Raw genomic sequence first — 18683 nt, 5'->3', positions numbered from 1 at the left:
TAGAAAAATCATTTGAGTTATCAAAGTTTCAACAGGTTTAACGACAAATAGCAGAAGCCTGTTAATTTCCTTGCTATGGTTGTTAACATCAGAACTCAAACATCCAAAATAAGAACCTATTATTTCTGCCAAACAAACCTGAAACTTAACACTTTAAAAATATTTCAATTATTCTCAAACATTACTACTAATTGATATTTATTACAGTCTAATTTTCAACATCTTTGGTAGGTATTAACATATATAAGGACATATGATAACTGAGGAAGTTAAATAGAAACTGTACTGGTAAAGAAAAGAGTTATTAAGCATTCTACTGACCTGGTTGGTATACCAAAGTATACCAGTACTTCAGTTGATTCTGATGGTCTGCTTTGTATCACACTCCCCAGCTCAATCTTGTACTGAATAATCCACGATCTCTCTAGTAAAACTTACTAACGTAGTAACAACCTTAGCAAACTTCGTTTTGCTTCACTTGCCATGATAATTACGATGATTTATTTCTATCTAACAGTGGAGTGTAACTTAAACATCTACAAATCTTTATTAAGAGCTAAACGAAGCAAGCCTAAGATTATAAGCCTAAGATTATATTACAACATATACCAAAATTTAAGCCTCATCTGACGTGTTTCTACCGTTTGATTCTGTTTAATCAGATGATCCACAAAAGAGTTGGCAATAGTTTTTACTTACATTTGTAGACCAGGTATATGTTGGTGACTTACGATTAGCCGCTAATCAAAGACTGGTTAGTTACTGAAAATACTTCAAGCAGTTTATTGATACAGGGTTGTTCTTCATCGCTAAGTTGAACATAGGAAAAATGATTACATACTTGAGGTTGTTGTTATTATAAATAGGCTCTAGGTGGCTGGACATGGGGTCGTTGTAGAGATCAAATGTCTTGTTTTCTGTTTGAGTTATATTCCGTTAGCAGCTCTCTGTTTTGGCTCTCTATGTATTCAACAGTCTTGTCTATTCGTTAAGCTATCAAAGGCATACACTTAGATTTAAATCAAGATATTTCTATAACAATGAAACAAAACATTGGTAGCTGTTGACAAATTGGCTGTGAACGCAGCTTAATAAATTATAATATTTGTGTCTGAATATATAAAGCACCGATAATGCATTCAAATAATAAGTATGGTTTTCTTTGGAGTTTCTCCTTGAACTTTTATCTTGGCCTGGCTTTTTCCTTATATAGCGTAGGCTCCGCCTACACAGATTGGGTGTCTATGTGGTCCCTTTTAAGTCAGCCGGTGTCTAGCCTGTTGCTCCTTTAGCCAATTTGTTCTCTGTTCCGGTTTGTTGGGACTGAGTTGTCTTTCTCTCAATATGGTAAAGATGGGCCATTTTATGTCAAGCCGCATAGGGCTGTGGCTATAGCCGGTGTCTCGGATGCTCGGCCGAGATAGAGGTCGGTCAACTTCTGACTTCACATGACAGTGAAACAAAACATTGGTAAACCTCTGAGTTCAGTGACTCTGATTATGACTGAATGATTAGATTGCAGTTTGATGTGAGTTTTAGGATTTATTGTAATTAGCACATATGAATGTGATTCCGATGCTGTGTAATGGTATGGTATAAGCATACATACTCAAGAAATTCCAAAAAGCCTATCTATGTATGAAAACCTCAGTTTTTGTTAGTTTGTTGGTCTGTTTATCCTCAGTATGTCTAGCTACAACAATTAAAATCTAAGAAAAAAAGCCCGCTTTACACTAGAAATAAACTTGGAAACAAGGGCTCTACAAACAGGCTGGCTGTTCATTATCACACGGGTCTACCTGACAATGCAATAGAATAATTGTGGTTGCACTTAATATACCTGCCAATCTTTAATTATCAATATTTAACAGATTCACATTTGAGCTAGCATGGTTGACGATCATGATTGCACGAGAGAGCATCATGCTGGCTTCAGATGCTCATACTTCTTATTATAGCCAAGATTTCAACTAGCTTAGTTTACTAGCTTAAGTTACTCTAATTCATCAAGTAAAAAAAACTTAGCAATCGGCAACTACATTATCTGCCACTGCTTATAGGTTGTTTTAAATCTTGAACAAATGTGTAGCAAAGAAGAAAGAATGTTGATTCAAATATATTTGCTATGCTAAATCTTTTTATTATCGGTGCAACTCAGCTGTTAAACACGACTTTCTTGTTTATTTTAATGGTAAGAGATATCATGGAAACTTTTTAAAGTTTGGGTGAAAATAAAAAGTTGGTAGCAGGCTAAGATAAAACCTGTAAAAGACCTTGAAACCAGTAACTCTTGCTATGATACAGAGTGCATTGTTGTGCAACCAGCAAGTGACATTCTAAAGCACCATAAGTCATATAAATATCTTTGGTGGTTATATCTGAGGCTAGCCACCAAATATAGGGCTTTCCACTACAGAATTTTGCACTAAGCAGAGACTGTTGAAACATGAGTCAGTCATGCATATCTTGATAGATTGGGAATACATAGATTAATCTTGTCTGGTAGAACATTAGTAAGAGGAGCCGAATAAATGAAATTCAATCTCATATGTATATATAGTAATGTAGTAGGTGAATCTCTAGTTACTTATTAGACTGGAAACCAATACTCAGTTCAAGATCACCTCTTTATATGCCACACTTCGTAACAGTCTAGAACTTGAGTATTTGACGGACTGCAAGAGATAAGCAGTGGCAGACAGTTCTCTAACAATTTTACAAACAGCTTTAACTTACTAAAACTGAAAACTTAAGTCCAACTCACTTGAGGACTTCTCTGATGAGTGTGAATGATTTTAAACGTTTGGAATGTTTTAAAAGGCAGCACGATGTAATGAACTGTTTGTTACAACGTTACAACAACTATTGAGCTCAATTACTAATCAAGCTCAAATGAACCATCACACTTTGCTGAATGTTTCAATGTGTAAAGGAAACGACCAGTTCCCTTTACCTTCCTCAAGACAGTCAAATAACAACACCTCGTGTTAAGTGACAGTGAGATATATATCTATTAAATAAATATATAAATATACATGCATGACAATCAAGGAGCATACGTGCAGAGAGCGCGTGCGCTGCGACTCTAACTTTTAAACGATATTTTATGCCTTTTATATTTTTAGTCACAGCTTGGTATCCGTTCCTTTTCTTTTGTTTATCTACATGGCGCTTTCCCGGTCCCGTGGTCTCCTCTCTCGGTCCCTCAATTTGCTCTCAATCGCACAGGCTCTTCCTGGTGGCCGGGCCTGCCTCGCTCTGTCGCAGGTTTGGTCCGGTAACCGTGGTGGCTGAGAAGTTTATTATTGGTATTACAGTCCCAGTCGCTAAGCTCTGCCGTTAAAAAATGTTAAAACTACAATAATACAAATAGCCACTATTTGACAACTATAGACAATGGGGTTATTTGAAACCAATAATAAAGTATCAACCAAAGCTCTAGGCATTCATTAATAATGGAGCAAGTTATCATAATAGTTTGAATAGCAGGAGTCCAAGGAAGATTTGACACTTTCAAAAAAGGGAATATTACCATCAGCACAAATGGTTGTAATACTTCTAGAGTGATATTCATTTTGTATCCCCAATCAACAAAAATATGCTAAAAGCCCAGATCATTTTGAATCTGAAAATTTTCAGGATTTGAGCTGAGAAATTATTTTCTATGAGGTATTTATTAAACTGATTAAGATTAAAGTTATACAGAGTACGGGAGATAAATCTGAATTACCAATAAATATATTAAAGGTTGACTTGCAACAAAATTCACATTACGCTTATTTGTTATCAAAAGATTCACCATATCTTACTCTGCTGTGTGGTAGGTGCAAAATATTTTGAAATGTGAATACAAGCTTTTAAAAGCTCAAAAACGAAAAGCCGCCATAGATTGGAATCAGTTTATTTCTCTGACGTTGTCATTACTTTTGGTTATTCTTTTGTCACATGGTGGTCTCACGTGAATTGAAAGGCCAATAAAAGGCTCAATATAAAACTTATCGTAGCCCTAGTTTATGACGAATACTTTGGGTTTTACCGAAGACCCGGTATCAAATATAGATGCTCGCTACTTTACAGTTTTGTTTCAACTTGGTCTAATCCTCTAGTCGTAATCTGATCATGTGACCAATACCTCCTGCCAAACAGCGTGAATAATTTCTGCAGCATTTTTCGATTATCACAGGTGACCAACAGGCTCATCATGATTATCAGACAATGATATGCACTCCTGCGAGCTAAGGTTAAGAAATTAAACGAATTTTTACGGTAAGTTATAAGATATCAGTGCTGAAAGTGACAGCATCACAATGATGAAAAAATAGACGCATAAGAACAATAGACATGGTTTTATTGAATGCCTGAAGCATATTTGTGAAAATATTTCGACAAATGAGATTGCGCGAAAGTGTAAGCACAAGCCATCTTGTACAACTGCATCCCATTTGAGCCGTTTTAGAAAGAGATTCTAATCTACGGCGGTTTTGTGATGGCGGCGATTAACTGTTTGTTTTTGAGCTTTTAGGAGCTTGTAATTACATTTCCACATATTTTGCACCTACAACACAGCAGAGTAAGACATGGTGAACCTTTTGATACCAAATAACTGTAATTTGAATTTTGTTGCAATTCAACCTTTAACAATAATAACTAACAATACTCAATGGGTTTCCGAGTGAATTGAATATTTACAAACAGAGCACTTGCTCATCCTTGACAATCTATTAACAGAGCCCCTGCTCATCCTTGTCAATCTATAAACAGAATGCATGCTCATTCTTCGCAATCTATAAATACAGCTCAACTTGAAAAGAATAATAACAGTGGAAACAAGCTTTTTTGTAAAAGTTGTATCACAGTTAATTAACAGAAGTATATATGAGAGAGTTATCATCTCTTGGTAATCTCTAAATATATCTCTACAAGTTGTTTGAGAAATAACTATATTTATATATACACTAATCTATATTTTTTCAACTGTTCATTGCTGGTCCTTCGGTATGTCTAGATATAACTATTAAAATCTTGAAATTAAAATGTCGCACTTTGATGGATTTGAACTCATAGAAATTGCAACCACAAGTTTTAAATCCACACCCTCGACTACTGAGCTATACAAAGCATTTTGATCAGAGATTTTTTTAGAAACCGTATAGCGTAAGCATTTGATGAATGATGTAATATTTGAAACTCTATGAATTCTATTAGTTCTATTAAACACGCTAGTTTTTTGTGTTTTCTTAGACTTATTTGTTTTTTTTGTAAGGTTCAATTGCTGTATCGCGGTCAAGGCTATTTCTTTTCACGCGGATAATTGTATTATCTCATTGAAATGAGCCTCTACAGTCTCTCTCCATTTGGTCAGACAAAGACAGTATGATATCTCAGTTTTAAATTTGTATCAGGACCAAAAGGTACCAGTATCGTCGTATTCAAGGTTTTGATGGATAGCTTCTGGTGGAACAGTAACCTTTTGTTATACACATGCACTTCTATGCGAGAATTGTTATTATTAAATCTACATATTAGGGATTTTTATTTTGGTTTTTTCAGTTGGTATTATTTGTATCATTCCCGAATCATGTTTTGTTGTAATCTTAGTAAAACAGACTTAATTTAGCTATTAGTCGATAATTATTTCACATTTACCTTTAAACCCTTTTATAGTTGTCTTATTTTTGTGAGGTTCATTTGACCTGCACAAAAAATTTTCTTCATGATAAGAAGTTTGAAAGTTACAGTTTTTTGACAAGGTTTGAAAACCTTTACAGTTTTTTTATTTTCTCTCCTAATGTATTTCAAATACACAAAGCACTTTTCTCATGATATGTAGTTTGAAAGTTGGAATGGTAGATGTTGTATATGTTAAATAAAAATAAGTTTACAGTTCAAAGACTTTTTTATTACCCGAGCAATGCCAGACGTTCATCTAGTCTACAAATAAGATACAGAGCGATGTTTCTAATGCTGTCTCTGCATTACTCAACAATGTTCTATGTATTCCTCCTTTAAATTGACACTGTTTAGCTGCTAAATAGAGACTTTTTGGTTCTAATTTTTGTTTGAGTCGCCCTGCTATCGCTGTAGAAGAAAAAGCGTGTGCAGACTGATTATTTGGAGTGATAAGTGCTGTCTTATTCTTTATTCTCACAAAGAAAGATGCACCAACCAAAGCTACGCAGCAAAAGCATTCATTTTCAAACCAACATACAAGAACAGGCATATCAGTAAAAGACCTCATAGGCACCACGATGACTTTGAATATTGACAATCTTTACAACACAGAATTAACACGCCAAACGAGTTTGCAGTTGACATTTCTAATAAATTTATTTTACAATCTTTATTAATTCATTTAACTAGCATGTGTGTAAAACAAACAAAATCCATGACGTTCTGCTCTCATAGAGGTATAAACGCTTTAAAATAATTCTCAAGAGTATGTAAAAAAAGATCAGATGTTTGATAGATCTATTTCTTACAAAAACTTTAGGAATCTCTTAAGACTTCATGTTTTAGTACATTAGCTCCAACAGGCTTTCACCAGCCAATCATAGGCCTTGTACCATATCAAAAGGTCAGATTAATCTTGTTGAAATTGTCATATTATTTTAATTGCAGCTTTCACTTGTGGCTAGATAATGGTAATTTTATTATTATTATATATATATGCTAGTAAAACCATGTAACAAATTATGGCCTGTAGCTATAATATATTGGCTGTGCAATAAGAACAAACCTCCAACAGAAGCCTTCCTTACTCTACAGGCATAAAAACTCTAGAAGATAGTCACATATCAAGGTGTGAAATCATACATGAATATAGAAAACTATACTCTGTTGATGAATCAAAAAGAACTGCTGACAACCAAATAGTGCTGCCAACAAACCACAGCGAATAGAGTATCAAAAAGTGGAACCGATTTATGTTGAACAAAAAACTTAAGTTATCAGCTATACATTTGACTGCATTTGATAGAATTTTACTTTTATTAACTACTGTACTTTATAAAATAATACAGCCAGTTAAAAATGAAGCATTATGTACCCCAATTTGAGACTACATAAATTTTAGCATAACATAACAAACACTAAACAGAAGAAAGCTGAAATTTAGGTTTACACAATTAAAGTATATTGTAGTTTCAACAATTTCAAAATTATTCATTTTCTTGCTTTCTTATAGTTTTCCAATTGTAAATTGTTTGCTTATTTAATTAATTGCTGTGTACAGCTCATTACCTTACATATTGATGTAGTCTCTAATGTAAACATATGCCTAGAGATAGAAAATGACTGACAGAATGGGCATAAATGAAATATATCGATTAATAGAACATAATAACTACAATCTGTAAAATAAATTTAGAGATGGGTGAGATATCTCTAATCTTAGGTTTGTAAAACACTACAAACTCAACTCCATCAAGTCAACCCTACATCATTTAGTACTAGAGTCAGAGGCTGGTTGCTGAAGATAAACTTTAGTCAAGTCTTCATGTTTCAAGTATTTCTCTATTATCTTCTCATTAACCTCTCTCACATTGTCTACTTTCTCTGTATCGTACACAGCTTCTTCCGTGACTTCTTCATTATCTTGAGACTCTACTACTTCTGTTGGCTGACCCGTGATTCTCATATAAATAGAGTAGCATCCAATAAATAGTGCCTGCAAATAGAAAAGATAAAACAAAAAGCTTAAACAGATTCAAACGCGGTATAACTAAAAACCTTTGATATGGTATAAGTTAACATTGGATGATTGTTAACATTGTAACAGCTGGTATGTTAACAATGGATGGTACTAAGTATGTTAAGTAAAAGATAATGTAAAAGTTGGTAATGAATACTATAAACTACATTGAAAGTTGATAAACAATATTTCAAGAATAATTCTGTTGTGGTAAAACAAATCTATGAACAAAAGTTAAGCGGTATTTTAAAACTTCACGTAGCATTGATAAATTTTACCTTCTATATTATTAATTCTGTAGAAGTATGTAATCTACAACAAAGGCTTGAAAAATACTGCTTTATATCTCCTTTCACATGAATATAACAGATCATTGATATTTATGAACAGTCAGTTGATTAAAGTATAAATACTATAATTTACTTAAACCTATCTTTTTAGCATTGTTTGTATGCGGAATAAACAATCTTACCAGCGGACATTGCAATAGACCAATAAGAGACAAGTGCATGTTGATAAGTCAAATGAGAGATCAGCATAATTACTGCAAATATTATAGGAGTAGACTAAAGACAATCAGTTCATCTAGTACAGACTGTCATAACTTTGATATGACTTTATAGTGTGCATCTGTTTACCTGATGGATCACAAGCTAATTGGTTAAAAAAATATGAATTTGTTATTATGCGATACCAACCATTTAGTCTTTTGTAACTAAGTTTTACAAATGTGAATACTTTTTAATCGTTTTGCTAATTTTAAAGTTTACTTGAAGATAATGCAAGTAAACTTACAGTAGTTGTCTTTGTAAAAGTACAGCATAATATGTTGTGAGTTACAACTTCTTTGAAAGCTAGTCGAAGACCAATATTACTAAACAAAATAAAACTATGTGTCACTTTAAAGGAATAACGCAGTCTGTGTAGAGAATTCTGAAGCCATGAGAAGCCATGAGAAGCCATGAGAAGCCATGAGAAGCCATGAGAAGCCATGAGAAGCCATGAGAAGCCATGAGAAGCCATGAGAACCATGAGAACCATGAGAAGTCAGGAGAACGGAAACAAGCATGGTTGAGAATGTGAGATAAAGAACAATTTTCTAGATTTTCTCTTTCAAAACACCAAATTTATGTTGTCAAAACTAGCTGCAGACATATTCACAACTAACCAATACAAAGTTGGTAAATGCTAGATAAGTTGTGGTCCATCCAAAACCTGTGCTCTCAATGATAACTCCTGAAATAACAGGCCCAACTGTAGAACCAAGTGACATTGCACCATTCACAAGACCTGTTACCATTCCATAGGTGTGCAGATTGTCTTTTTTATATCCATTCATCCTGAAACATTTAATAAAATATAAGCAAATATTTTGTATGTGACTTACCAATTACTCAGAAAACATGTAAAACCCAGCTGAGTTCTGATTGCATATGAATGCTATGAGTGAAGTATTTGACTATAGTTGAATGTGACAATCAAGGTGATATATTTTAAAAAAAACAGCAGCCTTGTTAGTAGAACAATTTTAGCACAAATAAGTAAATAGTTAGGTGTAAGTATGGTAAATCTTGATTAAAAAGTCTTTGACTATATTTTCTATACAACTTTAAAAAGTTTATCATTATCAATACGCAGTATAGAAAAGATCAGTTAAAGTGTCGGGCATCAGAACAAAAAAGAGCATCAAGATCATGCCTTGAGCTAATTTATTGTGTTAATATTGTACCACTAGAATGTCTTAGATTTATCGTCTGTTATTATTATGTTATAGCTTACACGTTTAACAACTGGTAACTCTATGTCTTTGGTAACTCTATGTCCGAGCGAAACTTACGGTATTGTTGGGGTGTCAATTAAATAAAAAAGATTGCACCAGTATTTGGAGACTTATATAAATAATTGGACGATGTCATCTATGACTGATTTCATGTTATTGATGACGTATCTACAACTGCTGTAACACCATTTAGAACTACAATTCTCTAATGGTGGCAAGACAGCGACCTACACTGCAGTCAACTGTGTCATTTCTTTATCTAGCAAGCTCTATAAATATCTCTACTCTGACAGAGATAGACAATACTTACTCAGCAAGATTTAAAGCTGCCTGAAAAGGTGTTATATAGGTAACCGATAATGGAATGTAGACAAAAGCCATATCAATGGTGGTGAGCCAAAAGTACCTGAAATGAGACAGGGATAAACGCACAAGCAACAGACACATTAAAAGTTACATATTTTATCCAGATGCACTATAGTATGTATGAGCAGCAATGCATGCAAAAAGTAACAGAATAACAGATATGTAAACACCAAAAAATCTTACCAAATTAGCACCTTTTTTGATCAAAACTCTCAAATGTTAATCTTGAAATGAATTACGTAGATGTGTTTACTTACTTTTTGCCATGAAAGATGAAGTCTAATAAAGGTGAAGGACATATTAGTAGAACCGTGACACCAGACAAAATCCAGGAAACTACCAAAGCACGGTAGTTATTCTGTGGAAACTGTATAACAAACCATTAGTGTATATAAAAAGATTTATTCAACAAATTATTGCACAACTTTTTGTGGCATAATAAAACTAAATAAAATTACGCTATTCAATGGTGAACAGTTAAGAACAATTTTTTTTGTATTTTGCAGTATTTACACTATGTCATATGCAATACTTACTTGAGATACTTGAGTTTAATCTATTGTTCTGTTAAACAAACTCGTATGATGACTAGGTCTTTAAGAATAAACAAATACAAAAATGACTAAAAGTAATTACTATTAACAAGTAACTAGATCGTGCGCCATCTAGTGTTCATAATCTGAAGTCTGCCATTTCTTATCTGTTATCCATAAGCTGCCAAGTGTCATGTGCTGTCTAAGATTTATGCAGTTCATATTTTATAGTTTATAATCTATTGTCTACAATGACTAGTTCATAGTTTTCAATCTGTAATCTACAGTTTGAAGTTGGTAATCTATCATCTATAATCTATCATGGTACTCTACCAGCTTGTTTTTTTGTGTGGTAGTCAAGTCTATAGTTAACTATCTGCAATCCTAAATATCAATAGTCCTTAATTTATATGACATGCCAACAGTTGATAGTCAATAGTTTATAACTGACAGCTAATTGCCTATAGTTCTAGTTAAGGGTTTATAGCTTTTTATATTTTTTGTTTGAAGCCTACAGTCTATAGTCTATAATCATTAGTTTAAAGACTATAGCTCCTATTTTTAATCTATACTCTATAATGTGTAATTTGTAGCCAATTGTATATACACTATGCTATTACCTATGACTTTTCTCTATAAGAACAAATTTGCAGAATATACAGTTGTTAGACTGAAAACTGTTACTCTCGGTGTTCCATTATTTACAGAAGGTACAGGTCTTACCTTATTTAGTAACCTTGTAGCTACGGCACAAGAACCAATGTAAATGGCTGACCACACGGCATAGAGGAGTCCAAGAACAGCTGGATTACTTCCGAGCTTAAAAATAGAGTTATGTAAACTTGATCAGATTATACAGTCTGGTTGGGACAAAATTAAAGTACTTGAAGAGATAAAAGAGTTAGGTGACCCAAGTTGGAACTTAAAGTTATAGACTTTTAGCAAAAATAGAGTTGTAGGTGATTATTATCAGCATATCAAGTAAATATGTAAATACCTTTTTTACAAGCATTGGATGATTCACAGGCTCGGAAGAAATATGAAGGCAGCAATGAGTTGATACTTAGGTGACAAACCTGCTACACTGAACAAACCACTCTAAAGATATTGAGTGCATAGGAAATACACCTGCTGTACCAAATCAGCTACCATGGATATGACTGAGTGTTTAGTAGTTCAAATTTCTTCGCTGAAACTACTACCTTAGATATATCGAATGTTTATTTGATAAACCTCCTATACAGAACTAATTACCCTGGATAATTTTAGTTTTTAGTTGTAACACTAATTCTATTACTCGCTGCTACTAGAAAAGAGTAATGATTGGATGCTGCACGACATTTTTTTACTTCAATCATTCAGAGCAACATTTTTGATACTTTTTAGTTACTGTGACTGCTTATAATTTCTTTGATCTGTTTTACTAATGAAGTTTTATAAAACTTGAAATGCCTTTTCTCTTTATAAAACTCCAAATACTCCAAGTAGTGTTGAAAAATGCTCATAAAATGGCTTCTATTTTTAGTTTAAGCTTAGAAAAACTAGAGCTCCGGAAAGTTCATGTGTTCCTGAAAGTTGTAGTCGCTAACTCACCAAATAGTTCCAATTGATCACATTCTTATTACAATTACCGTATGAAGTTTTTAAAGCTGTGCCAACTATCAGACTCTTTGTTGAGCCACTATTAAATTTAAAAGAACCATGTGAATAACATCATAATGATGTGGGTATTAATACTTTTTCTGTTTCTGTTGGCTACCGGAATTATTTTCTTTCCATCGTTATCAAGAACCAAAATTACATACATTTATCCAAAAAGCTGCTTCACAAAGCAACAACTGCTATATAGCAGGCAGCACTAGCTGTGCTACCCGGAGTTGCCCGAGTAATAAACAAATTTTGGGACAGAAAATTGATTTGTATTTTACATATAACAACATTTGCCATTCTAACTTTCAAACTACATATCATGAGAGAACTGTTTCCTGTAGTTAAAATAATTTAAAAGAGAAAATAAAAACAACTGCAAAGGTTTTCAAAGCACTGTAAATTTAAAATTTCATATTTTTCAGCAACATATATCTTTTAATACCAGCTGCTATATACTGTATTTCTTAAAGTATGTTTTATGTCCTATGTCTGTCTGCATTCTGGCAATAGCTATTAAAATCTTCATTTTGAAATTGTGCATTCTTATGGATTTGAACTCACAACAAATTCATCCACAAGTTTCTTATCTGGATACTCTACCGCTGAGCTACAACAACATACTGGTATTATATGTTTTCATATACCGAATACACCATGTGGGTGGTAATTATTTTAGTCTTGCCTCCACGATTTTTGATGCTCCTGCTCAGAAATATTTTAGGACCTAAGTATATGCAACGCGATGTTTCTTCATCTTTTTTTTCGATAAAGCTAATATTTTACTGTATCTCGAACTTCAAATTTGGCGAATTTTTTTATGACCTAACACGAGCGAAGCGATTGTTTAGGAGTTTTATGATAAATGCATATGCGCACACAACTCCCAAAAAATTATCCGTCAACAGCCGTAACCAAAACCTTGTACCGAAATCCCATCAAAAACTTAACCATTTTTGTGTAGTCGCTTAAGTATAATAATGATACAAACACATATAAATCTATTTAAATATGCTACCAAGTCTTTGAAAAGTTGAGACAATATTCTAAAACTTACCCATCTGATCGGATAAAACATAACTAGACAGATTAAGTTGACCTAAAATCGCCAGTAAAACCTGAAAAGCCTTTTTTAATCAAAATTAAGACCGGCAAACAAAACGCCAAAAAAGCCATGTGACAGATAGTAAAACTATTAAGCTGAGCACATTTCACGAGAAAAATGTGCACATTTCACCAGTCTATGGCACTGTCCAATTGCCGAAGGTTTCTGTAATAAATGTAGAAGTACTGAAAAGTAATCGTTTCTTTTTTGCCGATTCTGTCAGACTCTGACATTTCGAACACTTATACTGAATACTTTGGTATGCCAACTAATGTCCAAAGCAGTGAAAGTAAAGGAAATGACGATGATATTTTTCCAACATATCTTATAAGATTATTACAATATTTAATTGTAAGAATAATTATTCAATTTTATAAGATTATTATAAGATTTAGTTATAAGAATAATTATTCGAATTTACAAGATTGAACTATATAGTGATCGACGGTGTGCAATATGTTACTGTTATTGTTTTTCTAAAGATTTTGTTGATGGTATTATGGCTGTGCCCAATATCGCGGTACTTCCAAGCCGTTTTTAATATTTGTAAAATTAAGTAATAAGCCTACATTTTCTTATAGACATACATCTATTTCTATGACAACCAGCTAAAATCTGTTTAAATTTTTAAATTCAGCATATTGTTTTAGATATAAATACAAAAATATAGATAAATATTACAACTTCTTGATATTGGTTGCTATGACCAATGATATACAGTCCCCCAGCCTGTGTATATTACACAGCAGCTTGCCACTTCACTTCTAATATTGCGCTTCTCCTATTGCAGGGAAGAGATATAAACATATAATCTTTTCCTTTCATTATTGCTGTTTGTTGTACATAATAACACCCAGTACATTACAGCTATCATTGCAGTTATCCTATTGCACAGCAGTGCCATTTGACTGTTAATATTGCATTTCTCAACCATCAGTAGCCTTTCTTTTTTCCAATATCACTTTGGTCGTGGGCTGTATGACAGTGGAATTTCTCGTGTACTGATTATGTATGTAACCAAAATATATACGCTGCATTAACATTTTGTAGTTTACATACTTGCTATTTATTTTACATCTACATTTAGTTCACTAATAATTTATTCCAGCTGGGAAGACTTTTCCCAGCTACATTATGTTTTTTGGGATTCTGATTTAGTACCTTGCGTTCCACAATTATTAAATATGAACAAAATCTTCGTTCGTTTAAAAAATATTTTACGTTATTTTTTTATTTTAAATTAAAACAATCTCTGCTTAAATAAATATTTTTCAATTTGTTTTTTAACATTTATTTTAATAGCGATAGAGTAAATTAACAAGCGCAGTTTCCGTTTTTCAACAGACCAATAAAACGAAGTTCGTTAAACATGCGTTTCACAAAAGTTCCTACCAGTGATTGCTTTGTGTATTAGCTTACACATCTTTCCTTCTAAGTCTAACCAATTCGTAACTCGTAATTAATTTTACATTTTACAACAGGCATTTGTAAGATTACTGTAAGATTATCTGTTAGATAATCTGTCTATAACCAAGATACTGTCAGTGGTCTTTGAAATTCCTTTTATCTCCCAAAGTTCATTTTCAACAAAGCGACAGACCTTAGCTAAAAAGCTAAATCAGCATTTGTATCTTATGGTATTACTTAGTTTATCACCTTTTGTCAAATTATTTTAATTTTGCTCTCAGCTTGACGAGACACAAAGCTCTTAATAAATAACTGCACTATCGATTATCAAAGGAAAACACAGTATTTATTTATTACCCTATTAGTTGATAAAATCAAGGATGAATCTTATGTTGGTACTTAATATCTACAGTCTGGACAGTTCTCACTATTTTGTACAATTCTGTACAGAGACTTTCAGAATATTGAATAAATAGCTAGGCCAGTTTTAAAATTCAGCGGAATACTCACCTCTTCTATGTACAGCTCTGTTAGACCAATGTTTCGACACATGGCTTGCATTCTTGCCAGAACATAAGTCAAACATAACAGCACACATCCTGGTATGGTCAGTAGTTGGAAAAATCCTTGTTGAGATTTATTTTCTTCTTCCACTGAAATAAAAATCAACAATTGTGGAACTTTGTCTTGTACTACTCGTTAGCACTTGTGAGTACTTGTTGCTACCTGTTAGCACTAGTCAGCCTCTGATAATACTGGCATAGTTCATGATATTTCTTTTTAGTAAAGATTAGGTTATCCCTTGCTAGTATCTGTCAATAGCTTAAGTAACTAGATGGCTAGTTGATGTTAGCATCCGTCAGTACCTGTTGAAACTTGTTATAACAGTTTGTACCTGTCAGTAATTGACTATTTCACTATACAGTCATTTTGAGTGACTTGTGATTTTAAACCCTTTCACTACAGAAATCTTTATTTAACTACAGATTGTGATGCATTGCCTTAAAAGGATGTTGAGCTTAAGATGCTTGGACAAAAAGACACCATAAAATATTTAACTATACTTTGAGAATAAATTTTGGTTAAAATCCTATCATCCCATGATTTTAGCAGACTAGTGTCAAATAGCTAATTGCACTTATTGATGACACGTCTAGTTAACAAAGGTCTATAGTTATGTTTCACATCTGCTGCAAGCAATGTTATTATCTTTCATTAAAATAACAAGCTTAGCCTTTCATACCAAGCATTTAAATTATTTATGACTTTAGCTAATATAAACAGTTTATTTTCTAACAATGTTCATTAGCTGGTTTTTGAGTCCACCTCAAAGGATCACTTGAGAGTGTGCAAATTTTCAACTTTTCAACAAAAGGAACCTCCAAATTAACAAATGCTTTATGATTCACAACAGCTAGTCATTAATATCTCACTTACTTAAACTGGGACATGTGGTACTAGTGTTTGAAGAATATCTCCTAACTATTGGCATAATTAAACGAATAAAGTGACAATCAACTGACGAGAACTACATTCATTGTGGCCATTCATACATCCTAACCAGATACTAGAACAGTTACCAATGAATGTTAAGCAGAGAATGTAAAAATATCATTTCTATGCTTAAATAGAAAGTGAACGGAAAAATCTTTGTAGGAAAAATTTGATGTTTCAAGAACCTATACCAAGTATTCTATCACTAAATATTTACTGCTATAATAAGGATGTAAGTAATGTTGTCTTTGCTGTCAAACAAAGATTATTTACGAGTTATACAGTTTTATCATTTCTCTCTGGTAATATTGCCTTCCTCACAAACTTACCAACAGCTGGAATGAAAACTGCAGTGAACAGAGTTGAGATGACCAAAGCTCCACCAGAGATCCAAAATGTTGCAGTATATCCTACAAACTAAAACAGGTAGAAGTTGGCAACAAGGAATAATTAAATAACCAATCTGAATTAAATGGACAATTGAAGACATTTGCCATTTTCTCTAGAGCTGCATGCAAGTGTTTAAATAATTTCTGGTATTTGCTAGACCAAAGTCACTCTCTTGATATGAAGGTAATGGTATCCAGCAGGCAAGAACAGGTCGAGACATGCCAGCATTTAAATCCTGTTGCTGTGGCTGATGAATAGGTTTGTTTATCCTTTTTCTCTAAATGCTGCCATGATGCATCACTGGTGTAGCACACAATGATGCTACAGATGTTTAAACTTGGTCTTCTAAAGTGTTTAGTTTGCTTTCGCCCTTTGTACGGGTGGGTGTCGGTTTAGTTGTCATCAACCCGGCTATAAGACTAAAGATTGAGGATTGAACACTAGGAGTGTGTAAACCAGTGTAATTAGAACATTTATAATGTAAAGTTACAATCATACAGTTACCTATTTGGTTAACAGTTAACCTATAACCATAACACTAATGAGAGGCAATGCTCCAAAGTTACATGGCATTCTGAAACTTCATGGGTGATTTCTGAAAAAGCAAAAGAGCTTGAATTCTCTAAGGCTATATTAGCTACTGCACATCTTAACAGTTTAAATCAGCAGATCTCAGCCAGAGGAAATCAGGTAAATTTTTATCAGGTTGTAAAGACCCTATTTCTTTGAATAGGCAAAATGTCACGGTTGGTAATGACTAACCTTCTAGTTATCTCTCTGAATATAAGATTTTTAAGTTACTGTTGAGAGTAGCTACAATGTTTAATACTTTTACCCACCTTTCAGAGGTTTAGCCTTAAATAATGCATTAACAGATAAGAAATGAAACTTTACCTCATATAATGTGCCTCCTAGTGCTGTACCAAAAGCAAAAGCCATCCCAGTCCCTACTTCTATTATAGCCTGTAAACAAGAAGTGGAGTTTCAAAACATTCTATGGTCTTTAAATTTTGGTAAACTCAAGTTAGATATAAGAATAGTATACACATTGATAGAAAACCTTAGCGTTTTTTCATTACAAATTGCATGATCTTACTTACTGAAGTCAAAAGAGATGTAAAAAAGCAGAAAAACCGTCAATAATCAGTATAATTAACCAGACTAATACACAGATATTTTCAAGTTAAATAAAATTGCAAAGATGTATTTGAATGATTATTTGTCTCACTACAAACTATCTGATGTATACTATACTTGAAAATAAATAACTGACTTGGTTCCAACTGAAAGGTGTAGATGTGGGTTATTAAAATAGCCATATGTATTATTATGTTGAAAGACGTTGAACACACTTACATCAAGTATTGAAATACAGAAGTGTATAACGATTGTGCTGTATTAACAATATACATACTATGACATTGGTAGACTGAAATCCTGAAGCTTTTAGTAGTATACTTGTAGTTGAAATGGTTACCATGGCAGAACCCGCTCCTGCAAAAACTCGCAGTATGGTACATAAGGCTAGGAAGCTCCATCCGCTTGATATTGCTCCCACATATCTAAAATACTTTTTTATGTTTTTTTTACTGTATAACACAACCAGATGTACAAACTCTTTAAGAATTCCAATTTAAATGGATAACTAATTGTTTGCAGTATATTTTATTTGAGCTGTTCTTATAGATTTCACAGAAACCTAAAGGAAAAATGGCAGCTGATCACAGCAGAGTTATTAACATATATAACATGATTATTAATGTCGTTAATATGATCACCTATTTTAGGTAAATAAATAAGCAATAACTCAGTAAAGCTTTTGAAAATATAAACTTTGACTATAAAACTTCTATATTTTACAATTTGCTGTTATAAATCTTATTACAGGTATATGAACTTACCCAAAGAGTATTGGACCGCTTCCTGATATAAGAGTTCCAACCATACACATACTTTTAGGTGGCCAACTAGTTAGCTAAAACAATAAATAAATTTTCTCTGTGGATTTTGATATCAAGTGTATTAAGACACCACATTGATTTTATTTATAGTTACTTGAAAGTAGAGAGAAATTCAAGGGGTCAAATAAATTGGTAAATGAAGTCCAATCCAACTATTAATATTTTGGTATAATTAAAATTAATCAAAATGAAAACTTACTAGTTTGTGCTCATAAATTGCAGATCCTAAAGTTTAACAAATGAAATGTAGAAATGGACTCATTGTACTATTAAATAATAATAAGATTCTTTACTGCTTTGCACATATGAT

General features: G+C 33.0%; 2 protein-coding genes across 3 annotated transcripts in view; both read right to left on the bottom strand.

Moving 5' to 3' along the window:
* Nucleotides 1–18683, bottom strand: part of LOC137401223 (MFS-type transporter SLC18B1-like) — a 36800-nt gene that overhangs the window by 17398 nt on the left and 719 nt on the right. Inside the window, exon 1 of one of the 2 annotated variants that reach the window (XM_068087624.1) lies at nt 322–442. The exons of the other annotated variant lie outside the window; for it this stretch is intronic. The gene's annotated coding sequence lies outside the window, so the exon portion shown is untranslated. Of the gene's footprint in view, nt 1–321; nt 443–18683 lie in introns of those variants that run through there. 2 annotated transcript variants of the gene reach the window in all.
* Nucleotides 6633–18381, bottom strand: LOC137401226 (MFS-type transporter SLC18B1-like). The gene is made up of 10 exons (XM_068087630.1): nt 18314–18381; nt 17827–17974; nt 17307–17375; nt 16352–16439; nt 15039–15181; nt 11093–11188; nt 10094–10203; nt 9781–9876; nt 8859–9030; nt 6633–7666 (listed from the first exon to the last, which is right to left on the bottom strand). The coding sequence occupies exons 1-10, from the start codon at nt 18361–18363 to the stop codon at nt 7439–7441; spliced, it is 1200 nt and encodes a 399-aa protein (XP_067943731.1). The 5' UTR covers nt 18364–18381; the 3' UTR covers nt 6633–7438.

The sequence above is a fragment of the Watersipora subatra genome, chromosome 7 (assembly GCF_963576615.1).
Source record: "Watersipora subatra chromosome 7, tzWatSuba1.1, whole genome shotgun sequence".
Lineage (NCBI taxonomy): Eukaryota > Metazoa > Bryozoa > Gymnolaemata > Cheilostomatida > Watersiporidae > Watersipora > Watersipora subatra.
The sequence above is the reverse complement of the archived record's forward strand: the minus strand, read 5'-3'. Positions and strand labels throughout refer to the sequence as shown.